The sequence below is a fragment of the Notolepis coatsorum genome (assembly GCF_963971535.1).
Source record: "Notolepis coatsorum genome assembly, chromosome: 6".
Classification (NCBI taxonomy): Eukaryota; Metazoa; Chordata; class Actinopteri; order Aulopiformes; family Paralepididae; genus Notolepis; species Notolepis coatsorum.
In genome coordinates, this window is record NC_140170.1 from 88,940,660 (window position 1) to 88,959,681 (window position 19,022).

Genomic DNA, 19,022 nt, shown 5'->3' on the forward strand with positions numbered 1-19,022 from the left:
GCTAATGGCTACTTAGATACAACTATAATATTGTCGAGCCATTATTGGCACAGTATAGTGACTTGTGTAAGCGAAGTAATGTGGAGAGACTTATAGTTAAACCCAGCGCCGTTTGGATATAACTACTCATTGGAGACCGTCTGCGGGTTAGCTTCACGTACAAACGAAGCTAGCTAGCTACCATCTATGCCAACGGGCTTTTGGATTAATAGCTATTAACCCTGCCATCGGGCGCTAGGATTACAAGGACCGGTTCCGTACAAGACCCCTTCTTCCAGCGGCGACAGGACAGTCTCTCTGGGGCAGGAGCTCTAGAGAGAACCCATCGTCTCCAGCCACCATCTTGCTTTCCCTGTATCGCCTCGCTTCGTCTCACTCCCTTCAGAGCTCCACCGGTCGAGTATCCGTAGTCTAGGAACTATTCGTTACCGCTGACTTTGTTGCACTGACATTCTATTATTAAAGTATAACCGTACTAAATAATATGTATGTTGCTATGACTATTAAAATGCTGTTAACTTGGTATCCCTGTCCCCGCGCAGTCAATTGAGTGTCCGCCATTTTGTCTAACTGTACTGTCTGGCTATTAATATTCTTTAGTAGTGGTTTAATCTAAACAATCTTTAATACAGTCAGGGTTGTGTAGCCCCTTAGCTACAGATAGATTTGTATTATTTCTATATATTGTCATTATTGTTATTATTATTACTGCTGTTATTGTCCCGTGAAGTCTTGTTTATTATTGTTGTTTATTATTATTATTACTGTATTGTGTTTTGTCTTGTTTCATGTGGAAGGAAAAATGAAAATAATAAAAAGATTTGATCACAAAAAAGATGCAGAATAGATTTCCCTAAACAAGTACTCAAGCACTACTAATTCATAGGAGTACTCATCCCTACAATTAACCCTCTCTCTCTCCTACCTCACAGTGAGACTAGGACTGGACACACAGACACACATGCACACCAACCATGAAACAGAGAGAGAGAGAGAGAGAGAGAGAGAGAGAGAGAGAGAGAGAGAGAGAGAGAGAGAGAGAGAGAGAGAGAGAGAGAGAGAGAGAGAGCACATGGGATCGCTGGCACTTATGGGTGGAAGGGTTCACAAAAAATCACTTGCATCATGGCTTTTGGGTGAGTGGGGTCAGCTATATGCCATGTTGTGTGTGTAGGCCTAGCGTGCAAACTTGGCCCTTTTAAATAGCACGATTGATCACTTGATTATTGGATGGCATGGTTCAATTTACATGATTGATGTTCAAGTCCATGTGCAAGTTCAAGGTTTTATTTGTCACATGCAACAGCATACTGATACCAGTAAGATGAGCAGTGGAATGTATTTTTTTTAAATAAAACCAACAACAATAAAAAAAAAAAAAAAAAGACGGTATATGGAGTGGACTAAGAGCAGAATGTAGATGTGTCCATTATATTCCACTATAGCTGTGATTGAGCTTAGACTATTTATTTATTCACTGCCATTTGTGGCGGTTGTGTAGTGCTTTTATTTATTTTAGGACATCACGATGCCTCATTGAATTATGACTATAAATGTAAAGTGTAATTGTTAATGATACAAGTATTCTCATATTCATTATAATTTTTTCAGTTCGGTATGGTTCAATAATTCAAATTGTATTTGGTAAAAAAAAGATATATACAGATTTGTTAATTATAGGTGGCTCTCATAAGGGGGCGTGCCTTTTTTCCTTCTCACTCTGGTGTAATGAAAGAGTTGTGGGCAGTCTGGTAACAAACACACAGTGTTTGGAGATCATACTTTTAAATGCAGCAAAAGAAGGAAGAACCTTCAGCTTCAGAGTCAGTTGGAGGGCATTCCAGGTGTTGGAAACATCAAAGGAAAAAGCAGTTTTTCCTAGTTTAGAGCAAATTCGAGGAACCCTAAGAACCAACCAGTCATTTGAACATGTAGAATAGGTTCCACGATTCCATTCCAACCGTGTTGCAGGGGAATCACCCCGTGGCAATGGAGAGATAAAAAATGTACGTTAACTGTTTAGTAATAACTGGGACAGACAGTTTTATAAACAAAACAATTATAATCTAAATTATCCTCTCCAATAGAGCACTTAGAATCAATACATTCCAAGGCACAAAGTACACATTGTTTCTAATCTGTACTATAATTCTATTATATCACCTGTATCATGTCTCCTACTACCTGTACCCCCTCTCCTCCCTCCCCCATGCTGCTATGATGCCTGAATTTCCCCAAGGGGATCAATAAAGGAATATATTATCTTATCTTCCATCTATAAGTGAAAAGGGCTGAAAGGAGAAATTACAGACCACGAGTCGTGAACAATCAGTAACAGCATCAACAAGAGGGGGCCCTGTATATCAAATAAATTAACCGCCTCAGTGAAGCGCCTGTTAAAGACAAATTTCATTCAGCTCAGAGATCACACAGACTCATCTACTTTAACATGTGTAGGTAGGGTATGTTTGCCCCGTGTGATTACATTTCAGCCCGGTTTGTGTCTGCCGGCTGAAAAAATCTCCCTCAATACTGGACGAATTACATAACTTTGTGTCCCTATTATTCATTTATACCCCACATGATGGTCCAGATTTTAAAATACCAAAGTTGTCCTTTTAAGGCTTTGATTATATCTAAATGCAGAGGTTGTTTTGTGTAACGCTAAATACTTTGGGGAGCGTTTGTCTTCCCGGATCTGCTAGTGACGGACCGTTTTCCAGATTTAACGCTCAATACGTTTATGTATTTAAGAATAAGGAACTTAGCATTCCTTATTCTTAGTGTTGTATGACAGTAAATGGAAATAGTCAAAGGCCAGTTACAAAAGCACTCTATACACACCACAGGAGTGATGCATTAGACTACAGCGAGGGGTTCCACAGGAGTGATGCATTAGACTACAGCGAGGGGTTCCACAGGAGTGATGCATTAGACTACAGCCAGGGGTTCCACAGGAGTGATGCATTAGACTACAGCGAGGGGTTCCACAGGAGTGATGCATTAGACTACAGCGAGGGGTTCCACAGGAGTGATGCATTAGACAACAGAGAGGGGTTCCACAGGAGTGATGCATTTGACTACAGCGAGGGGTTCCACAGGAGTGATGCATTAGACTACAGCGAGGGGTTCCACAGGAGTGATGCATTAGACTACAGCGAGGGGTTCCACAGGAGTGATGTATTAGACAACAGAGAGGGGTTCCACAGGAGTGATGCATTAGACTACAGCGAGGGGTTCCACAGGAGTGATGCATTAGACAACAGAGAGGGGTTCCACAGGAGTGATGCATTAGACTACAGCGAGGGGTTCTACAGGAGTGATGCATTAGACTACAGAGAGGGGTTCCACAGGAGTGATGCATTAGACTACAGCGAGGGGTTTCACAGGAGTGATGCATTAGACAACAGAGAGGGATTCCACAGGAGTGATGCATTAGACTACAGCTAGGGGTTCCACAGGAGTGATGCATTAGACTACAGCGAGGGGTTCTACAGAAGTGATGCATTAGACTACAGAGAGGGGTTCCACAGAAGTGATGCATTAGACTACAGCGAGGGGTTCCACAGGAGTGATGCATTAGACTACAGAGAGGGGTTCCACAGGAGTGATGCATTAGACTACAGAGAGGGGTTCCACAGGAGTGATGCATTAGACTACAGAGAGGGGTTCACTGAAGAACGGTAGCCGCACGATACACTATAAATGATAGACTATTACTTCACAATAGAATAAGTCGAACTCGACGATACGGCGTTAAACTCTGACACTTTAGCTATATATTCGCACGCGGTTCTCAAGGCTCTATTCAGGGGCAAAGAGGCCCACTTCACGGCACGTTGTATCGTGGTGAAGGCTTCAACGTTTAGGATAAGACTAGACTTTTAGGCTAAGTGCTGCTGTATCCACCTGCGACGTATTTATACGTAAGGTGAATAATCTAGTGCCAACCTCAGTTCTGTCTCGTATTACTGCGCAAACCTGGACATGTTGAGACATGCCTTGGCGTTGCCTTTGAACTTGCCATTGGGGGTATGGCCGTTGGCGCCTAGGGGTCGCTGTCCAATAGGAGAACGAATATTATGGTCTGGTTTGTACCTAGGTAAAGGGATATTCCGTGTATATATACAAAGAATATACAAGGGATATCAAACGATATACAAATATTATACAAGGGATCTCAAGTAATAAATATATATATTCGGTTTAATCTGACCCTTTGTAACAGCTTATATATATAAATAATATACAAGTTATATAAAACAATAAAACGTAGATTCTCAGTGTTAATCTGGCCCTTCACAACAATAATCAATACCTTGTCTTACAGGGACTGCTACCTTATCATTTCACTGAGCTGTAATTAACACAACACAAGGATTCAATGTCTCCAATGACATCACTGGTGGCCATATTCAAACGAATTAACTTTTTAGAGTTTTTCGATGTGTGTGTATGAGAATGAGATCATGTGAAAAATAAATCAGCATTGCTTTTTGGTGAAGTGCCCCTTTAACATTATAATCACTTTGCTGAGCGCAAGACCCGCAGGATGAACATCTAATGGGTGAGTACAGGTGTCTCTTTGTTATGGAGTGGGATCAGGGATTTAAATCTAGATAGCAGGTATAGATCTATAGCTATCTACTCTAATCTATGTCTGTGATGAGATGTTGGCCACTGTGCCATTGATAATGAATGATGATTTTATAAATGCAAGTGATAGCATTGTAAAAGGCGCAGGTATACCGTCATCCATTCATTCATACTGTGTAGGCCTATAATGAGTTGCTGTGCTTTTCTTGATGGCTATTTGTTCTATGCTTATTGGCATACTGTGTAGGCTATACCTTTGTGTTGATCTGTTAGTGTAGGCTGGCTAAAGCTGTTCTGGACGTTTGATAGCTGGAGAAATCAGGCTGTGGTGGTTGAGTCCAGAGCATTAGGGTTGATACACTTGCTCGCGCTGGCTGCTGTCCAATGTGCTGATCACGGGGTGGTTTGCAGCATGGTAGTTGCGTGAGCCTCTCCATGGTGACATAGCAATTGTCTGGAGTGTTTGTGTGTTCGTGAGACATGCGGGGGGGGGGGGGGCAAGACAAATGTGCACTTGGCAAATCACAGTTATGTTACGCTGCTGAATAAATACATTATTTTCCATTGTTTTCATGTCTTATCACTTTCGGTTATACATTGGATTCTTGTGGGGACTTGTTGTATACAAACCGCATCATATCTGTGTCATTAAATGTCAGGCATAACAGGACATGAATGAGTGTGTATCGGTCTCTGCCAAAATTGTCAAATGTACATCCCGACAGCCTCTCACACAGTACAAATGTGTCCTAACTCATAAAACAACCGTATCAGCTTGAGCTGTAACAAAGTCAAAATAGAATAGGTCATCTTGCGAAACATGAGAGACTTGACATTTCTAATTCCATTCTGAACTGATCTGACATGCAATGCAATAGTGTGACACCTGTTTGTTTCATGCCACAGTTATAGGCACTTTTATAAATAAATAAAAAATAAAAAAGCTAAAGTGAAACGAAAATACAATTTACTTTCTTATTCGGCTGAAATACGTGAAACATAACCATGCAACTAATTCTTATTTTGCGCAATGTACCTGTGGCAGAAAGGAAAGACTGGAAATGTATGCATGGCAAATGGCAATGGTGTTGACCAATGCCCTATACTGAAGTCATTAAAAATTCAAGTCACACTCTCACACACATCTGCCCAATACAGTGGTGGTGGTAAAGACAGGCAAGCATCACGGCTGTTAGCATGTAGCATAGCTACCATCCAGCATCCAGAAGAAAGCGCCCTGGTGGTGTGTGCATCCTTACCTCTCGGCACCACCACCACCTCGGCATTGGCAACGTCGTCTTTGTCGGCGCCGCAGCTGGTCGTGGGCTCATCTCCCTCGAACAGCTGGTTCACCTCGCCCTGGATGTCTGACGCGCACCGGGCGCCGTCGCTCTTGGAAACGGTAAACCTCTGGCTCATGGTGTCGGGCGGTACCTCGTCGCGGTCGTGGTGAGACAAGCGACGGGTCTCCTCCTGGCTGCCTCGGAATTCTCCACTGGTGCTGCAGGATGACGCGGGCGGATTGTTGACAGTGACAGAAAGGAAGGCACTGACTCACGAATGCTCCTCCACCTGTTCCCCCAGATAAGTTTGCCGCCGACTACTCTTTCTTGAAGAAGCTGCAGCTCTTTGTTCGGTAATGTGCACAAAGTGAACCATCTCATCAACCGGTGTCTAGAAGTGGATTCGCATCTGGGTCCTAGAGCCGGTCCATCAATCACTGTTGGTTAGAGAGTTGGTGTATGTAGATTCACAGCAGGGCCGTCCTGCCCACTAGGCAGATCAGACACTGGGCTTAGGGCCCCACCTTCCTTATTAATAGGACCCCCAATAAGGTAATACATTTGTTTTACATACTCCCCCTATAGCCTGCTCACCTGATTCTCAGCAAACTCACTGTGTGGAATCTGGGGGCATATATTGATAGGCCAAACCAAGCATTACTGCATGTGTTTGAAATTGAGCATTTTGATTTGATAAATCATTTAATCACATTAGGATATCAGCCTCCCAGAGTGTTATTCACAATCACAAGTTCAGACAGGGTCAAGCTCAGAGGCATTTCATCTGCGACCCAATGCGTGTGTATGTGTGTGTGTGTGTGTGTGTGTGTGTGTGTGTGTGTGTGTGTGTGTGTGTGTGTGTGTGTGTGTGTGTGTGGTGTACTGTGTGTAGAGGAGGGGCTGTGTAGCGGTGTCTTATGTTGCAGAATTTTGCACCTGCCACCTGATATTTCTCATAATCAACACATAGCAACTGTTGCTTTGCACAAGTGTAGCAACCATTTTTGTCTTTTCCAGCATGCTGGAATAATAAGAGGATGACTCGGTGTCGTCAGAGAAATGTTCGTGAATGGTTTCCCCGTTACCACTGGGAGAAGAACGCTAGTGCTGAACAATTTCCGTGAGAACATTGGGATTGTGCATCTCACCTTCCTCTTATATCTCTAGCCATTGAAAATGGGGGACCCTGATGTAAACAAGAAGAAAGTCTTTCTCTGGTCTGCATCCCCTTAACAATTGTGTGTATTGAGCTGTACTGTACTGTACCCATTCGGCAATCTGTATCAATCAATCAACATGGAGGGGGAAATGGGCATTCCAAACATTCGCGGGGCGACAGTGGCTCAGGAGGTAGAGCGGTTGTCTGTAATCAGAAGGTTCCCGTTTCGATTCCGGCAGCATGTCGATTGTCGATGTGTCCTTGAGCAAGACACTTAACCCCTACAGTAATTGCTCCCGATGAGCAGGTTGGCACCTTGCATGGTTGCCTCCACCGTTGGTGTGTGAATGTGTGAGTGAATCGGTGAATGTGAGACATAAGTTGTAAAGCGCTTTGCATTTACATTTTGTATAAACCCTCTTTAGAACAGATTTTTAAAGATGACATTTGGCCTCACTTCAGGCAGCTTCTCAGTGAATCTGGTATTTAGTTTTGCGTTTTGTTAAGTGTCATCATTATTTCATGTGTATTATTATTTATATTTCAGAAAATGTTAAAGATATTTGTTGTGAAGGGCCAGATTAAACCGAATATATATATTTATTTATATATATATATTTAATTGTATTTGTATATTCTCTAATATTCCCTGATATCCCTTGTATATTCCTTGTACAATATGCATTGAATATCCATTCTAGCCTACTGAACACCCCATAATAGTCTCCATTCTACTATTGGTCGAGACCTTGGTGCCAGGCTGCCATACCCCTCAGACCCAGTTCAAACGTACCGCTCGACATGTACGAACAAGTCCTAGTTCCGCGTAGGAATTTGGCTACCGCACCACTAATGGGACTATTTGTTCATAGTGCGTATATATACTGCGCTACTAAAGTAGGACTTTCTTTTCAGTCCAGTTTCTTACCCTCCAATAGAGTCACAGACGTAAAGCCTCCCCGCGATGCCACGTGTGGGAGTAAGGCCAAGTTCGCCTACCATCGGTATTGAGACATCGTGTATATTAATATTTGAATAGTCATATTTGGCACTATATCGTCGAGTTGGACGTAGTCTATTAAGCTAATAATAGTCTGTTAATATATAGTGCTTCGTGCGGTGAGAATACTACCGTAGTCAGTACCCCATCGTTTCGGGCAGAGAACTGGCTGCTTACCCAGGGTGGTTGACCCTATGTGAAGCTGCACCCGAGGAGCCCCAGAGCCGACGAGCGAGTGGACCTGTATACCGGATTATTCTACCGACGACAGCCCGCCTTCCCAGGCATGGATTATGCTTTGGATACTTTGATTATTCTATGGATAAAGACCTCCGACACTACCGTGTGTTGGAACCCCCCCCCCTGGAGAGGACACAAGGTGAGGAGACGCTCTGCAAGACGAGGTCTCTCCACATCTCTCCCCCGTGGACCGGAGAGAGCCGGCCCACAAAGAGTCCACCTGCTTTCATCTGTGGTCCAAGGATCGCCGGCGCATTGAACGTCACTACAGTGGGTTCTCCTGGGATACCCTTGGCCGGACGAGGCAGCTGGATTCTACCCCCCCCCCCCCCTCCTACTCCTGTCGGCTTACAAGCGACCGGATTAACCCCCTCTAGTGTATCCAGCCTATAATCATTAAAGTATCATTGCTGTTATTCCTTAACTATTCCAGGTCGTATATTTACCACCTGCGCCTTCAGAGATTGGACATTATCTATTGATATACCGACGAATACTCCTTGCCATAAAAGTGCATACTATTTCAATTCATAAATGTAATTAAGTGATTAAGTGTTTAGTCTACACACCATCGCTGTGTAGGCAATAAAGACTTGTTTCTAATTCGTACATTTGTGTTGGATCCGTTTCATCTACGTGAGAGTGTTCATGATAATATATTTATGCCGTGTACTGGGTGGCCGAATATTAAGTACAAAGGTAGTGGTAGTAAGTATCATATCTAGTAATACAGTCAGGGAATTGTACCCCTCAGTTACAATTGGTCCTTCGAGCCGGAGGGTAATCAGTGTAATATTAATATAGTGTTATTAATATTGAAATGGCCTATTATGAACACTCCACGAAACGATCCTCCTAACCAACGCCCGCAGCGCGAACGACGGCTCCCTCAGTACTTAGAGGCTTACGCTGTCAGTCAACAACCTAGTCTTCTACTAACAGTAAACGCGGTAAAACTAGAAAGTAAAAGTATGTCTAACCCCAACGCCCAGACTACCCCGACCATAGAGGCCCCTACGGGCTCTAATGTAACTGACCAAGTTCACGGTGGGGACCAGTGGGAACCAGACATGACTTCACACCCCGCCAGTACTGAAGAAGTAGTCCCCGATGAGTCCCGGGAGGAATACAACGCTACCGAGAGAGAACTCGGCACGGAAGAAGACGGGGAGAGCACCGTGGAGATAGAGCTCCAAGGCTCCGCAAGGAGTACCCTGAGGGAAGGCTCCCCTATACAACCGCGTTCTCCCAGCGAGGCAGAGAGGACCCTACAGCAGGCCTTCCTCATCAGCCTGAACGCCGCTGCTGAACGCGACCGACTGCAGATCCAGCAGCGGAGCGAAGAAGAGCAGATACGTCTAGAAATAAGACGCATTCAGATGGAAGAGAATGTGGCCCGAGAACGAGCCGGTGCTCAACGGGACGCAGAGCGCGACAGACAGCAAGCGCAACTAATAGAACAGCTGATCAGACGGACAACACCCTCTCCCTCCGCCAGAGGCTCCAGGAACTCGTCTAGACACACCTCCAGGGCGGCATCCCCTAGCCGAGTAAACAACCCTGAACTTGACCAACAGACGAGGTCTATACCCCCCACAGACCACCTCCCCCCACCGGTCCAAGCGAGACCTAGCAACCGGGAAGGAGCAGCATATCCTGTGGAGAGGCTAAACCAGAGACTACAAGCACTGGATGACCTAACTGAAGACGAAGAGGAAGAGGAGGAGAACCGCGCCCGAAGACAGCACAGTACTCTACCGGACCAGGAGGTCCGGTACAGCCCAGGCTATACTCCCGCGGAGCTGCGCTACAGACCCCCGACTCTATACACGGGTGAGCACGACGCACGACCCGCACCGAGGAACAGCACCTGGACAAGCGGGCCATGGTACACTGCCGGTACCAGCCCATACCAAGAAGCGGGAGGAGACTCGCCTAGGAGGCCTCTCCCCCAACGCTCGCCGATGTATCCACAGTCAGCGTCATACATTGGCACGCCTATGGTACCCGACTTCACCCAAGAGAACCGGGCCCAGTATACAGAACTCCGCATGTGTCTGGAGACCATGTTGGTGGATGTATTGGATGAGCGCCACAAATACGCCATCCTACTGCAGCACTTAAAGGTGCCCCGCGCACATAATATAGCGCTCGCCTACGCGACTTCCACCACCCCATACACAGCAGCGCTGGTAGCATTGGACCAGAGGTATGGGCGCATATGGGATTACGTGATCCAGGAGATCCGACACATCGACCGCTTACCCCCAGCAATAGACAATCGAGCACTGGACGACCTGTCCATCAGAGTGCAGTCCCTGGTAGGGATGTTGGGAGCGCAAAGAGAGAAGGGGAAGTATGAACTTTACGCCAACTCAAATGTGGAAAGGATCCTGGAGAAGCTGCCGCCCGCTCGTCAGGAGCGCTTTAGGCGGCAGAGGGACCACAGAGACCCGAATGGCCCCGAACCGAACCTCCTCGATCTAACAGACTTCCTGGCGAGAGAAGTCAGCAGCCTACGGCTAGATACATTCGGACGGAGCACCCCTGGCTCCAGAGAAGGAACCAGACGACTAAATGATGGAAGAAGATCGGTGACTGTGATGCACCAATCGGAGTCAGTACCGAGCAGCAGGAGCCACAGTACCCCCTCCAGAACGGAGAAGTGGAAGATAGTGTGCCCCTACTGTGAGAAAGAACACTGGCTAGCGCAATGTGACTCCTTCCCCAAGCTGAACGCGGAGGAAGCAGGTCAATGGATAAAGTCCAACAAGCGCTGTTTTCGCTGTGCGCGCTCACACATGGCAGCCGAATGCCGCTTAAAGAAAAGGTGCACCAAGTGCGATGGAGCCCATCTGGACATACTTCACGACAGTAACAGACGGCGCCCTTCACCTGCACCATCCAGCCGCAAAGCGAGCGTCATGTACATCGATCCCGCCAGCAGCAGTGGAGCCCGAGTACTCCTAAAAGTAGTGCGTGTGACACTAAGCTACCAGAATAAAGTCCTGGACACTTACGCCGTCCTCGATGACGGGTCAGAGAAGACCCTGCTGCTCGCCTCCGCTGCGGCCCAGCTAGGGCTGCGGGGAAGCGAAACCCAAATGACAATTCGGACAATAAGACGAGATTTGAAGACGATAAAGGGCGAGAATGTCTCATTCTCTATCGCAGCAAGCGGCCAGCCTGAGCGACGGTACCAGATTGCAGACGCTTTCACCAGCCAAGAAATAGGACTGTCGCGGTACACATACCCCGTCGCCAAGCTGATGGAGAAATATGCACATCTGCGCAAGTTACCGATCCCGCTCATAGACAATGCTATGCCGACCCTGTTGATAGGCTCCGACCATGCAGACCTCATTGTCCCGATAGACCGGGTTCATACCGGACCCCGAGGCTGTCCTGCAGCAGTCGAGACCCGTTTGGGATGGACTCTCCAAGGCCCGCTCGCCAAATCTCTCAACCGAAGTACAGCCACTAGATGTCTCCACTCCCGAGTCACAGAGGGAGAAACCGCACTCCTGCAACACGTAGAGCGGCTATGGAGCTTGGAACAAATGCCCTTTAAGAATGGAAAGAAAGGCATTCGCTCTAAAGATGACATTTACGCCATTCACCTCCTCGAGACAGGGACCAAGAGAGTCCCGGTCAACGGCGTGTTGAGATACGCCACGCCACTCCTGCGGCGAGAAGGAATGCCTACTTTCCACGCCAAGACAGACGCCATAGAACGGTACCTGCTGAACACGGAGCGGCGCTTAGCCAAGAACCCCGCCCAAGAGAGTGTATACCGCGCTGAGATTGAGAAGCTCATCACAGCGGGACACGTCACAAAGATGGACATTAAAGAGGCTGACCAGACCACTGAATCGTGGTACGTGCCCCACCACAAGGTCCATCACAACGGTAAAGACCGCATAGTATTTAACTGCAGCTACCAGATCGGATCCCAAAATCTAAATAAAGAGTTACTGCCCGGTCCCACACTCGGCCCCTCCCTACTCGGCGTTCTACTCCGCTTCCGCCAGGAAAAGGTGGCCATCAGCGGGGACATTAAAGGAATGTTCCTGCAGGTGAGATTAGTAGAGGCGGACAAGCCCCTGTTACGGTTCCTATGGAGAGAGAAGCCAGGAGATGAGCACCCAGCCATCTACCAATGGGAAGTCCTCCCCTTCGGAACGACGTGCAGCCCCTGCTGTGCGACATTTGCACTACAGAAACATGTAGCAGAGGACCCAGCAGCGGACGAAGAGGTCCGACACAGCGTAAAGAACAGCTTCTACGTAGACAACTGTCTACAAAGCCTTTCAACCCAGGAAGAAGCCGAGGCTCTCCTGATTAAACTCCGCGCCTCATTGATCAAAGGCGGCTTTGATCTCAGGCAGTGGGCCAGCAGCGATCCGCAAGTACTGCGCAGCCTCTCCTCCGAGGACAAGGCAGCCAGCAGCGAGACCTGGATGGCTACAATCCCGGGAGAAGCCCAGGAGATGACCCTGGGATTGGTGTGGCGATTCAAAACAGATTCGCTTCACTACAGACACAAGCCCCTGACTACGGAGCAGGGAAGGCCGGCGGCGGCGCCGACCACCAGACGGAGTGTGTACACAACACTCGCCCGACAATATGACCCGCTAGGATGTATTCTACCGTACACCACCAGGGCAAAAATGATTGTACGAGCATTGTGGGACAAGGACCAGGGCTGGGACGACCCCATTCCCGCACACCTTGCATCCACCTGGAGAGAGTGGGAGATGGAGCTCCACTCACTCCCAGGCGTTAATATGCGCCGAAGCTACTTCCCACCCACGGTGAGGCCAGAGACATGTAAAATGGACTTGCACGTCTTCAGTGACGCCTCAGAGGTTGCATACGGATCAGTAGCCTACTTGCGGGCCCAAGACCAAGGGGGAGAGATCTACACAGCATTTGTCCTCGCCCGCTCGAGAGTAGCCCCACGCAAGCAACAATCTATCCCACGTCTAGAGCTCTGCGCAGCCCTAGCCGGAGCGCACCTAGCCACGCTCATCCAACGTGAGCTCACCATACCGGTGTCTAGAACAATCCTGTGGTCAGATTCCACGACGGTACTCGCCTGGATCAAATCGGACTCATGCAAGTACAAAGTCTTCGTGGGAGTCAGAGTCACCGAGATTCAAGACTTAACCGAAGAGTTAACCGGAGAAACAGAGTGGCGCTACGTTGATACAAAACAGAACCCAGCTGACGTCATCACCCGGGGGATGCCCCTGGATGACCTCACCCGTCGCAATGTCTACAGTGACGGCCCCGCATTCCTAAGACTCCCGGAAGGACAGTGGCCCATGCCTATCCCGAGGGAAGCCAGTCCAGAGGAGGTGGAAATTAAGAAGTCTGTGTTCTGTGGATTGAGCACCGTAGCCTCCACCGACCCTAACATAAACGATTGCACGTCCATAGAGAGTGCACAACAAAGAACATTCCTGCGGTACCACCCGGAGTGCAAGTCCCCCGCTGATATGTCAGCAGCTAACTACGAGGAAGCAGAATTGCTTCTACTGCAGCGAGCCCAGAGAGACTCGTTCCCCGATGAATTGGCCTGTCTACAGGGAGGAAAGCCCGTCCCATCCGACAGCAGATTAATTCATCTGGCCCCAGAGAGCGACGCTCACACCCTCATCAGAGTGGGTGGTCGCCTACGCAGAGCCCCCAATCTACCGGATGACATTAAATACCCGATCGTATTGAACAGCCGACACAAGGTCACAGAGCTGATTATAAAGAAATACGATGAGGATGTACATCACGCAGGAGCAGAAAGAGTCTTCGCGGAAATCAGACGTCGTTACTGGATCCTACAAGGAAGAGAGGCGGTACGACGCTTCCAACGAACATGTCTAGACTGCCGCAAGTGGCGCGCGCAGCCCAGCATACCAAGGATGGCTGACCTTCCTCCATGTCGCCTCCGAATCGGTGATAAGCCATTCCACTCAACGGGTATGGACTGCTTTGGCCCGCTGCACATAAAGAAAGGAAGAGGAACCGAGAAGCGGTGGGGTATTGTATTCAAATGCATGACCACCAGAGCGATACACATCGAGCTTCTCCCGACCATGAGCACAGACTCATTCCTTATGGCCTTCCGTAGATTCATATCACGGAAAGGAAGACCGTCTACCCTATTGTCCGATCATGGGACAAACTTTAAAGGCGGCGAAAGAGAGCTGAGAGAGAGCTTCCAAGCTATGGGCCCAGAACTTAAGACCCACCTCGCTCCAGCACAGGTTGATTTCCAATTCAACCCCCCAAACGCACCCCACTTCGGTGGCACTTGGGAACGAGAAGTGCGCTCCATAAAGACAGCCCTGTACGCAGTACTTGGGGCCCAGACTGTGGCGGAAGAAGTCCTAATGACAGTCCTCACGGAGATTGAGGGAGTACTTAACTCGAAGCCCCTCGGATATGTCTCCAGTGATGTGGCGGATATCGACCCAGTTACCCCCAACACACTCCTGATGGGGCGGCTAGATCCCACATTACCCCAGACAATGTACCGGCCTGAAGAAGCGAACGGCCGACGAATGTGGAGGTACAGCCAAGTATTAGCCGACAAGTTTTGGAACAGTTTCCTACTGCACTACCTACCGTCTCTACAGACCCGCCAGAAGTGGGTAAAGGAGAGAGACAATTTGACAGAAGGAACAGTCGTCATGATTATTGATCAATCACTGCCCAGAGCTATGTGGCCGGCCGGCCGCGTAAGCAAAGTGATCACCGGTGCCGACGGCAAGGTCCGAGCAGCTGAAGTGCTCGTCCAGGGTCGCACTTACACCCGTCCCGTGGCAAGGCTCATAGAACTGCCTCGACTCCCAGACACAATCGATGATGACCATGACCCTACAACCCTATGACTTTGTGAAGTTGACTGACCCCTACAGCAAACCCTTATGTGTAAATAGACAACGCGATTAATCTGTCTCTGTTTAACTGATTAGGTCCGGGACCTATTCAGGGGGTGGCTGTTGTGAAGGGCCAGATTAAACCGAATATATATATTTATTTATATATATATATTTAATTGTATTTGTATATTCTCTAATATTCCCTGATATCCCTTGTATATTCCTTGTACAATATGCATTGAATATCCATTCTAGCCTACTGAACACCCCATAATAGTCTCCATTCTACTATTGGTCGAGACCTTGGTGCCAGGCTGCCATACCCCTCAGACCCAGTTCAAACGTACCGCTCGACATGTACGAACAAGTCCTAGTTCCGCGTAGGAATTTGGCTACCGCACCACTAATGGGACTATTTGTTCATAGTGCGTATATATACTGCGCTACTAAAGTAGGACTTTCTTTTCAGTCCAGTTTCTTACCCTCCAATAGAGTCACAGACGTAAAGCCTCCCCGCGATGCCACGTGTGGGAGTAAGGCCATGTTCGCCTACCATCGGTATTGAGACATTGTGTATATTAATATTTGAATAGTCATATTTGGCACTATATCGTCGAGTTGGACGTAGTCTATTAAGCTAATAATAGTCTGTTAATATATAGTGCTTCGTGCGGTGAGAATACTACCGTAGTCAGTACCCCATCGTTTCGGGCAGAGAACTGGCTGCTTACCCAGGGTGGTTGACCCTATGTGAAGCTGCACCCGAGGAGCCCCAGAGCCGACGAGCGAGTGGACCTGTATACCGGATTATTCTACCGACGACAGCCCGCCTTCCCAGGCACGGATTATGCTTTGAATACTTTGATTATTCTATGGATAAAGACCCCCGACACTACCGTGTGTTGGAACCCCCCCCCCTGGAGAGGACACAAGGTGAGGAGACGCTCTGCAAGACGAGGTCTCTCCACATCTCTCCCCCGTGGACCGGAGAGAGCCGGCCCACAAAGAGTCCACCTGCTTTCATCTGTGGTCCAAGGATCGCCGGCGCATTGAACGTCACTACAGTGGGTTCTCCTGGGATACCCTTGGCCGGACGAGGCAGCTGGATTCTACCCCCCCCCCCTCCTACTCCTGTCGGCTTACAAGCGACCGGATTAACCCCCTCTAGTGTATCCAGCCTATAATCATTAAAGTATCATTGCTGTTATTCCTTAACTATTCCAGGTCGTATATTTACCACCTGCGCCTTCAGAGATTGGACATTATCTATTGATATACCGACGAATACTCCTTGCCATAAAAGTGCATACTATTTCAATTCATAAATGTAATTAAGTGATTAAGTGTTTAGTCTACACACCATCGCTGTGTAGGCAATAAAGACTTGTTTCTAATTCGTACATTTGTGTTGGATCCGTTTCATCTACGTGAGAGTGTTCATGATAATATATTTATGCCGTGTACTGGGTGGCCGAATATTAAGTACAAAGGTAGTGGTAGTAAGTATCATATCTAGTAATACAGTCAGGGAATTGTACCCCTCAGTTACAATATTCATCCTGAGGATCAGGTCTGCACTGGCAGTGAGACTGGTAGGTCAATTGAGTACCTCAGATGAAGAACCATGTACGATTTCAGAGGAACAACATTTTCAAACTTTATCATCTAAAGATGGTCAGTTAGAGTGCTGTACGTGTTCACTCATAGTTCTGTATCACACTTAGCTCACGCTCAGCGTTTCATGCATATATCTCGCTTCAGCATATATACAATGAATAATTTCACAAATGTACCTTTAATGCCCGCATTCATCTGGCCACACCCACATCCGCTTACCTATATAAGCAGGGATGGTGCCACACACTCATCTCCTTCTCAAATTTCATCACAAGCAACGTGTTGCTCACATGCCCACTTGACGTGGAGAAAAATATTGGCTGGAAAAGCAATGTTTACGAGGAGAGGAAGAACAAGGAGATACGTTGACATCATATCTTTATTTTCTCTCTCACTATTTTCGAGAAAATACGGCGATGTTGTCTTCGTCACTGGAGTGTCTGGAAGATGGTGATCATTCTAAAACCCTCCACCGGTTTTCGTATTGGGAGCACGCCGCTGCATGCTTCTCAACTGCAGTTCCTTGCTGTGTTGGTTGGGGTGAAACCTTTCAGGCCACAGCTGAACTGTGTGACGCGCCGCTGTTGTGAGGAGCGGTGGGTTTCAGGTTGGGTGAGTACTGTTGCTGGCAGGCTTCACTTGTCTGTTAGTGCTATGGGGACTAATTGACAATGTTTATGAAAACCGGCCCCAGGCTAGGGTCCTTTGTTCAGCCGCCTAGGCGACAGAAGACCTTGGTCTGAAGACCATTGTAGTTTTAACTAGTGGGCCGCGACCATTAACACTGGTGATCCCTGTGTTTTCTGGACAAGTGGGTATCTCTCTGTCCCGTGTTAAGCCCCGTCTTTCATATCCAAATGAGAGTATTCCTTCACGAGGAGATATGTGCATAAGATGTTCGATAGCGGAAGATCTATGTTCAAGTCAGCTACACAGGCCAGTTTGGTATTGTGCTGATTCCGTCGGGTGTTGGTAAAATCACCGTTGTAAAGCTGTGTTGACATCTTGTTTCTCTTTTCTCTTAAAAAGTGAGGAGGGTTTCAGAACGGCGGCCTGTCTGGGTGAGTGTTTGTTATATCATTGTGTACAAGTTCAGGTGATAGCTGCTTAGCTTACGGTTAGCCAGTTAGCTGTTAGCTGCGGCGTTAGCCTGCTGGGATCACTGCGTGGCCTACAGAGGTTGGGCCTACTGTTAGCCAGTCAGCTGTTAGCTGCGGCGCTAGCCTGTTGTGATCACTAGGAAACGTTAGCTTGCTGCTATCGGACAAGGCCAGCGCGAGGTAGCTCCGGCTACTCGCGCGCCGCCGTGAGCTCCCCTCTGGTCGCGTGCGCCGTTCGCTCGGCGTCTCGCGAGCAGGGGCAGTAGCGACCGACGGTTGTAGCGGCCGTTAGCTTAATGCTACTCTGTTGAACGTGCTTTGATTATAACATGTTTTACACTCTTGACTACGACGTCATCTTTGACAGGGGATGTTCGTCGATCCTGCCCTGAGCCAGGACGGCAAGGATTGCGTCAACAAAGGGACCGTTGCGACGGGTAGAGCGGCGACGCTGCCCAGATCGAACAACACAGGATGGCTGTGTTTCTACGGTGTCTTGAGACTGCACTTCGCTGATCTACGCTCCGGGTAGGACAAGGTTTGGCCAGACCTTATACGCGTCTTTCTGGCTTTACCTTCTATATGTTTTGTAAATAACGCTGTTTTCCATTACCGCCATACCAACCTGAACACGCCCGATCTCGTCCGATCTCGGAAGCTAAGCAGGTTCGGCCCTGGTTAGTACTTGGATGGGAGACCACCTGGGAATACCAGGTGCAGTAAGAAAACGTCTGTTGCTGCAATACATTTGGGATACGACCTGAGTTTTGTGTGAACTGTCTTGTCACTGGTAAATAGCTTCTCCGGGCAAATCGGGTTGTTGTTACAGATGTGAAAATGATCTGGTTGTTGTGTGAGAAACATCATGTGTGTTGTTATGTACCGTGTACTCACAACTAAGGGGTAACTAACCTATGAAGCTATGCTTAGTGACAAATGAGTAAAGAATTTTCTTTTCTCAGCCTGTGATATTAACAGGTTTTCCTGTTTTAACTGGCCGTATTAAGGGTAAAGCAGGAGGATTGTGTTTTCCCCCTGGTTCCCTGGGACTTTTTCATCCTCCTATCAGACATGTTGTTGCACTACATTGTGTCTTTTGTGTGGTAGGGATGCGATGTAACCCTTAGCTTGATTGCTGAGGTT

The 19,022-nt window shown here is 47.8% G+C and overlaps 1 protein-coding gene across 1 annotated transcript in view; it reads right to left on the reverse strand.

The window, feature by feature from the left end:
• Positions 1 to 6,015, reverse strand: part of slc12a5a (solute carrier family 12 member 5a) — a gene marked incomplete at both ends in the record, with an annotated part of 504,642 nt that extends 498,627 nt beyond the window's left edge. Inside the window, one exon of the mRNA XM_084315676.1 lies at positions 5,856 to 6,015. Coding sequence (XP_084171802.1) covers positions 5,856 to 6,015 — 160 coding nt within the window. The remainder of the gene's footprint in view (positions 1 to 5,855) is intronic.
• Positions 6,016 to 19,022: the final 13,007 nt, after the last annotated feature.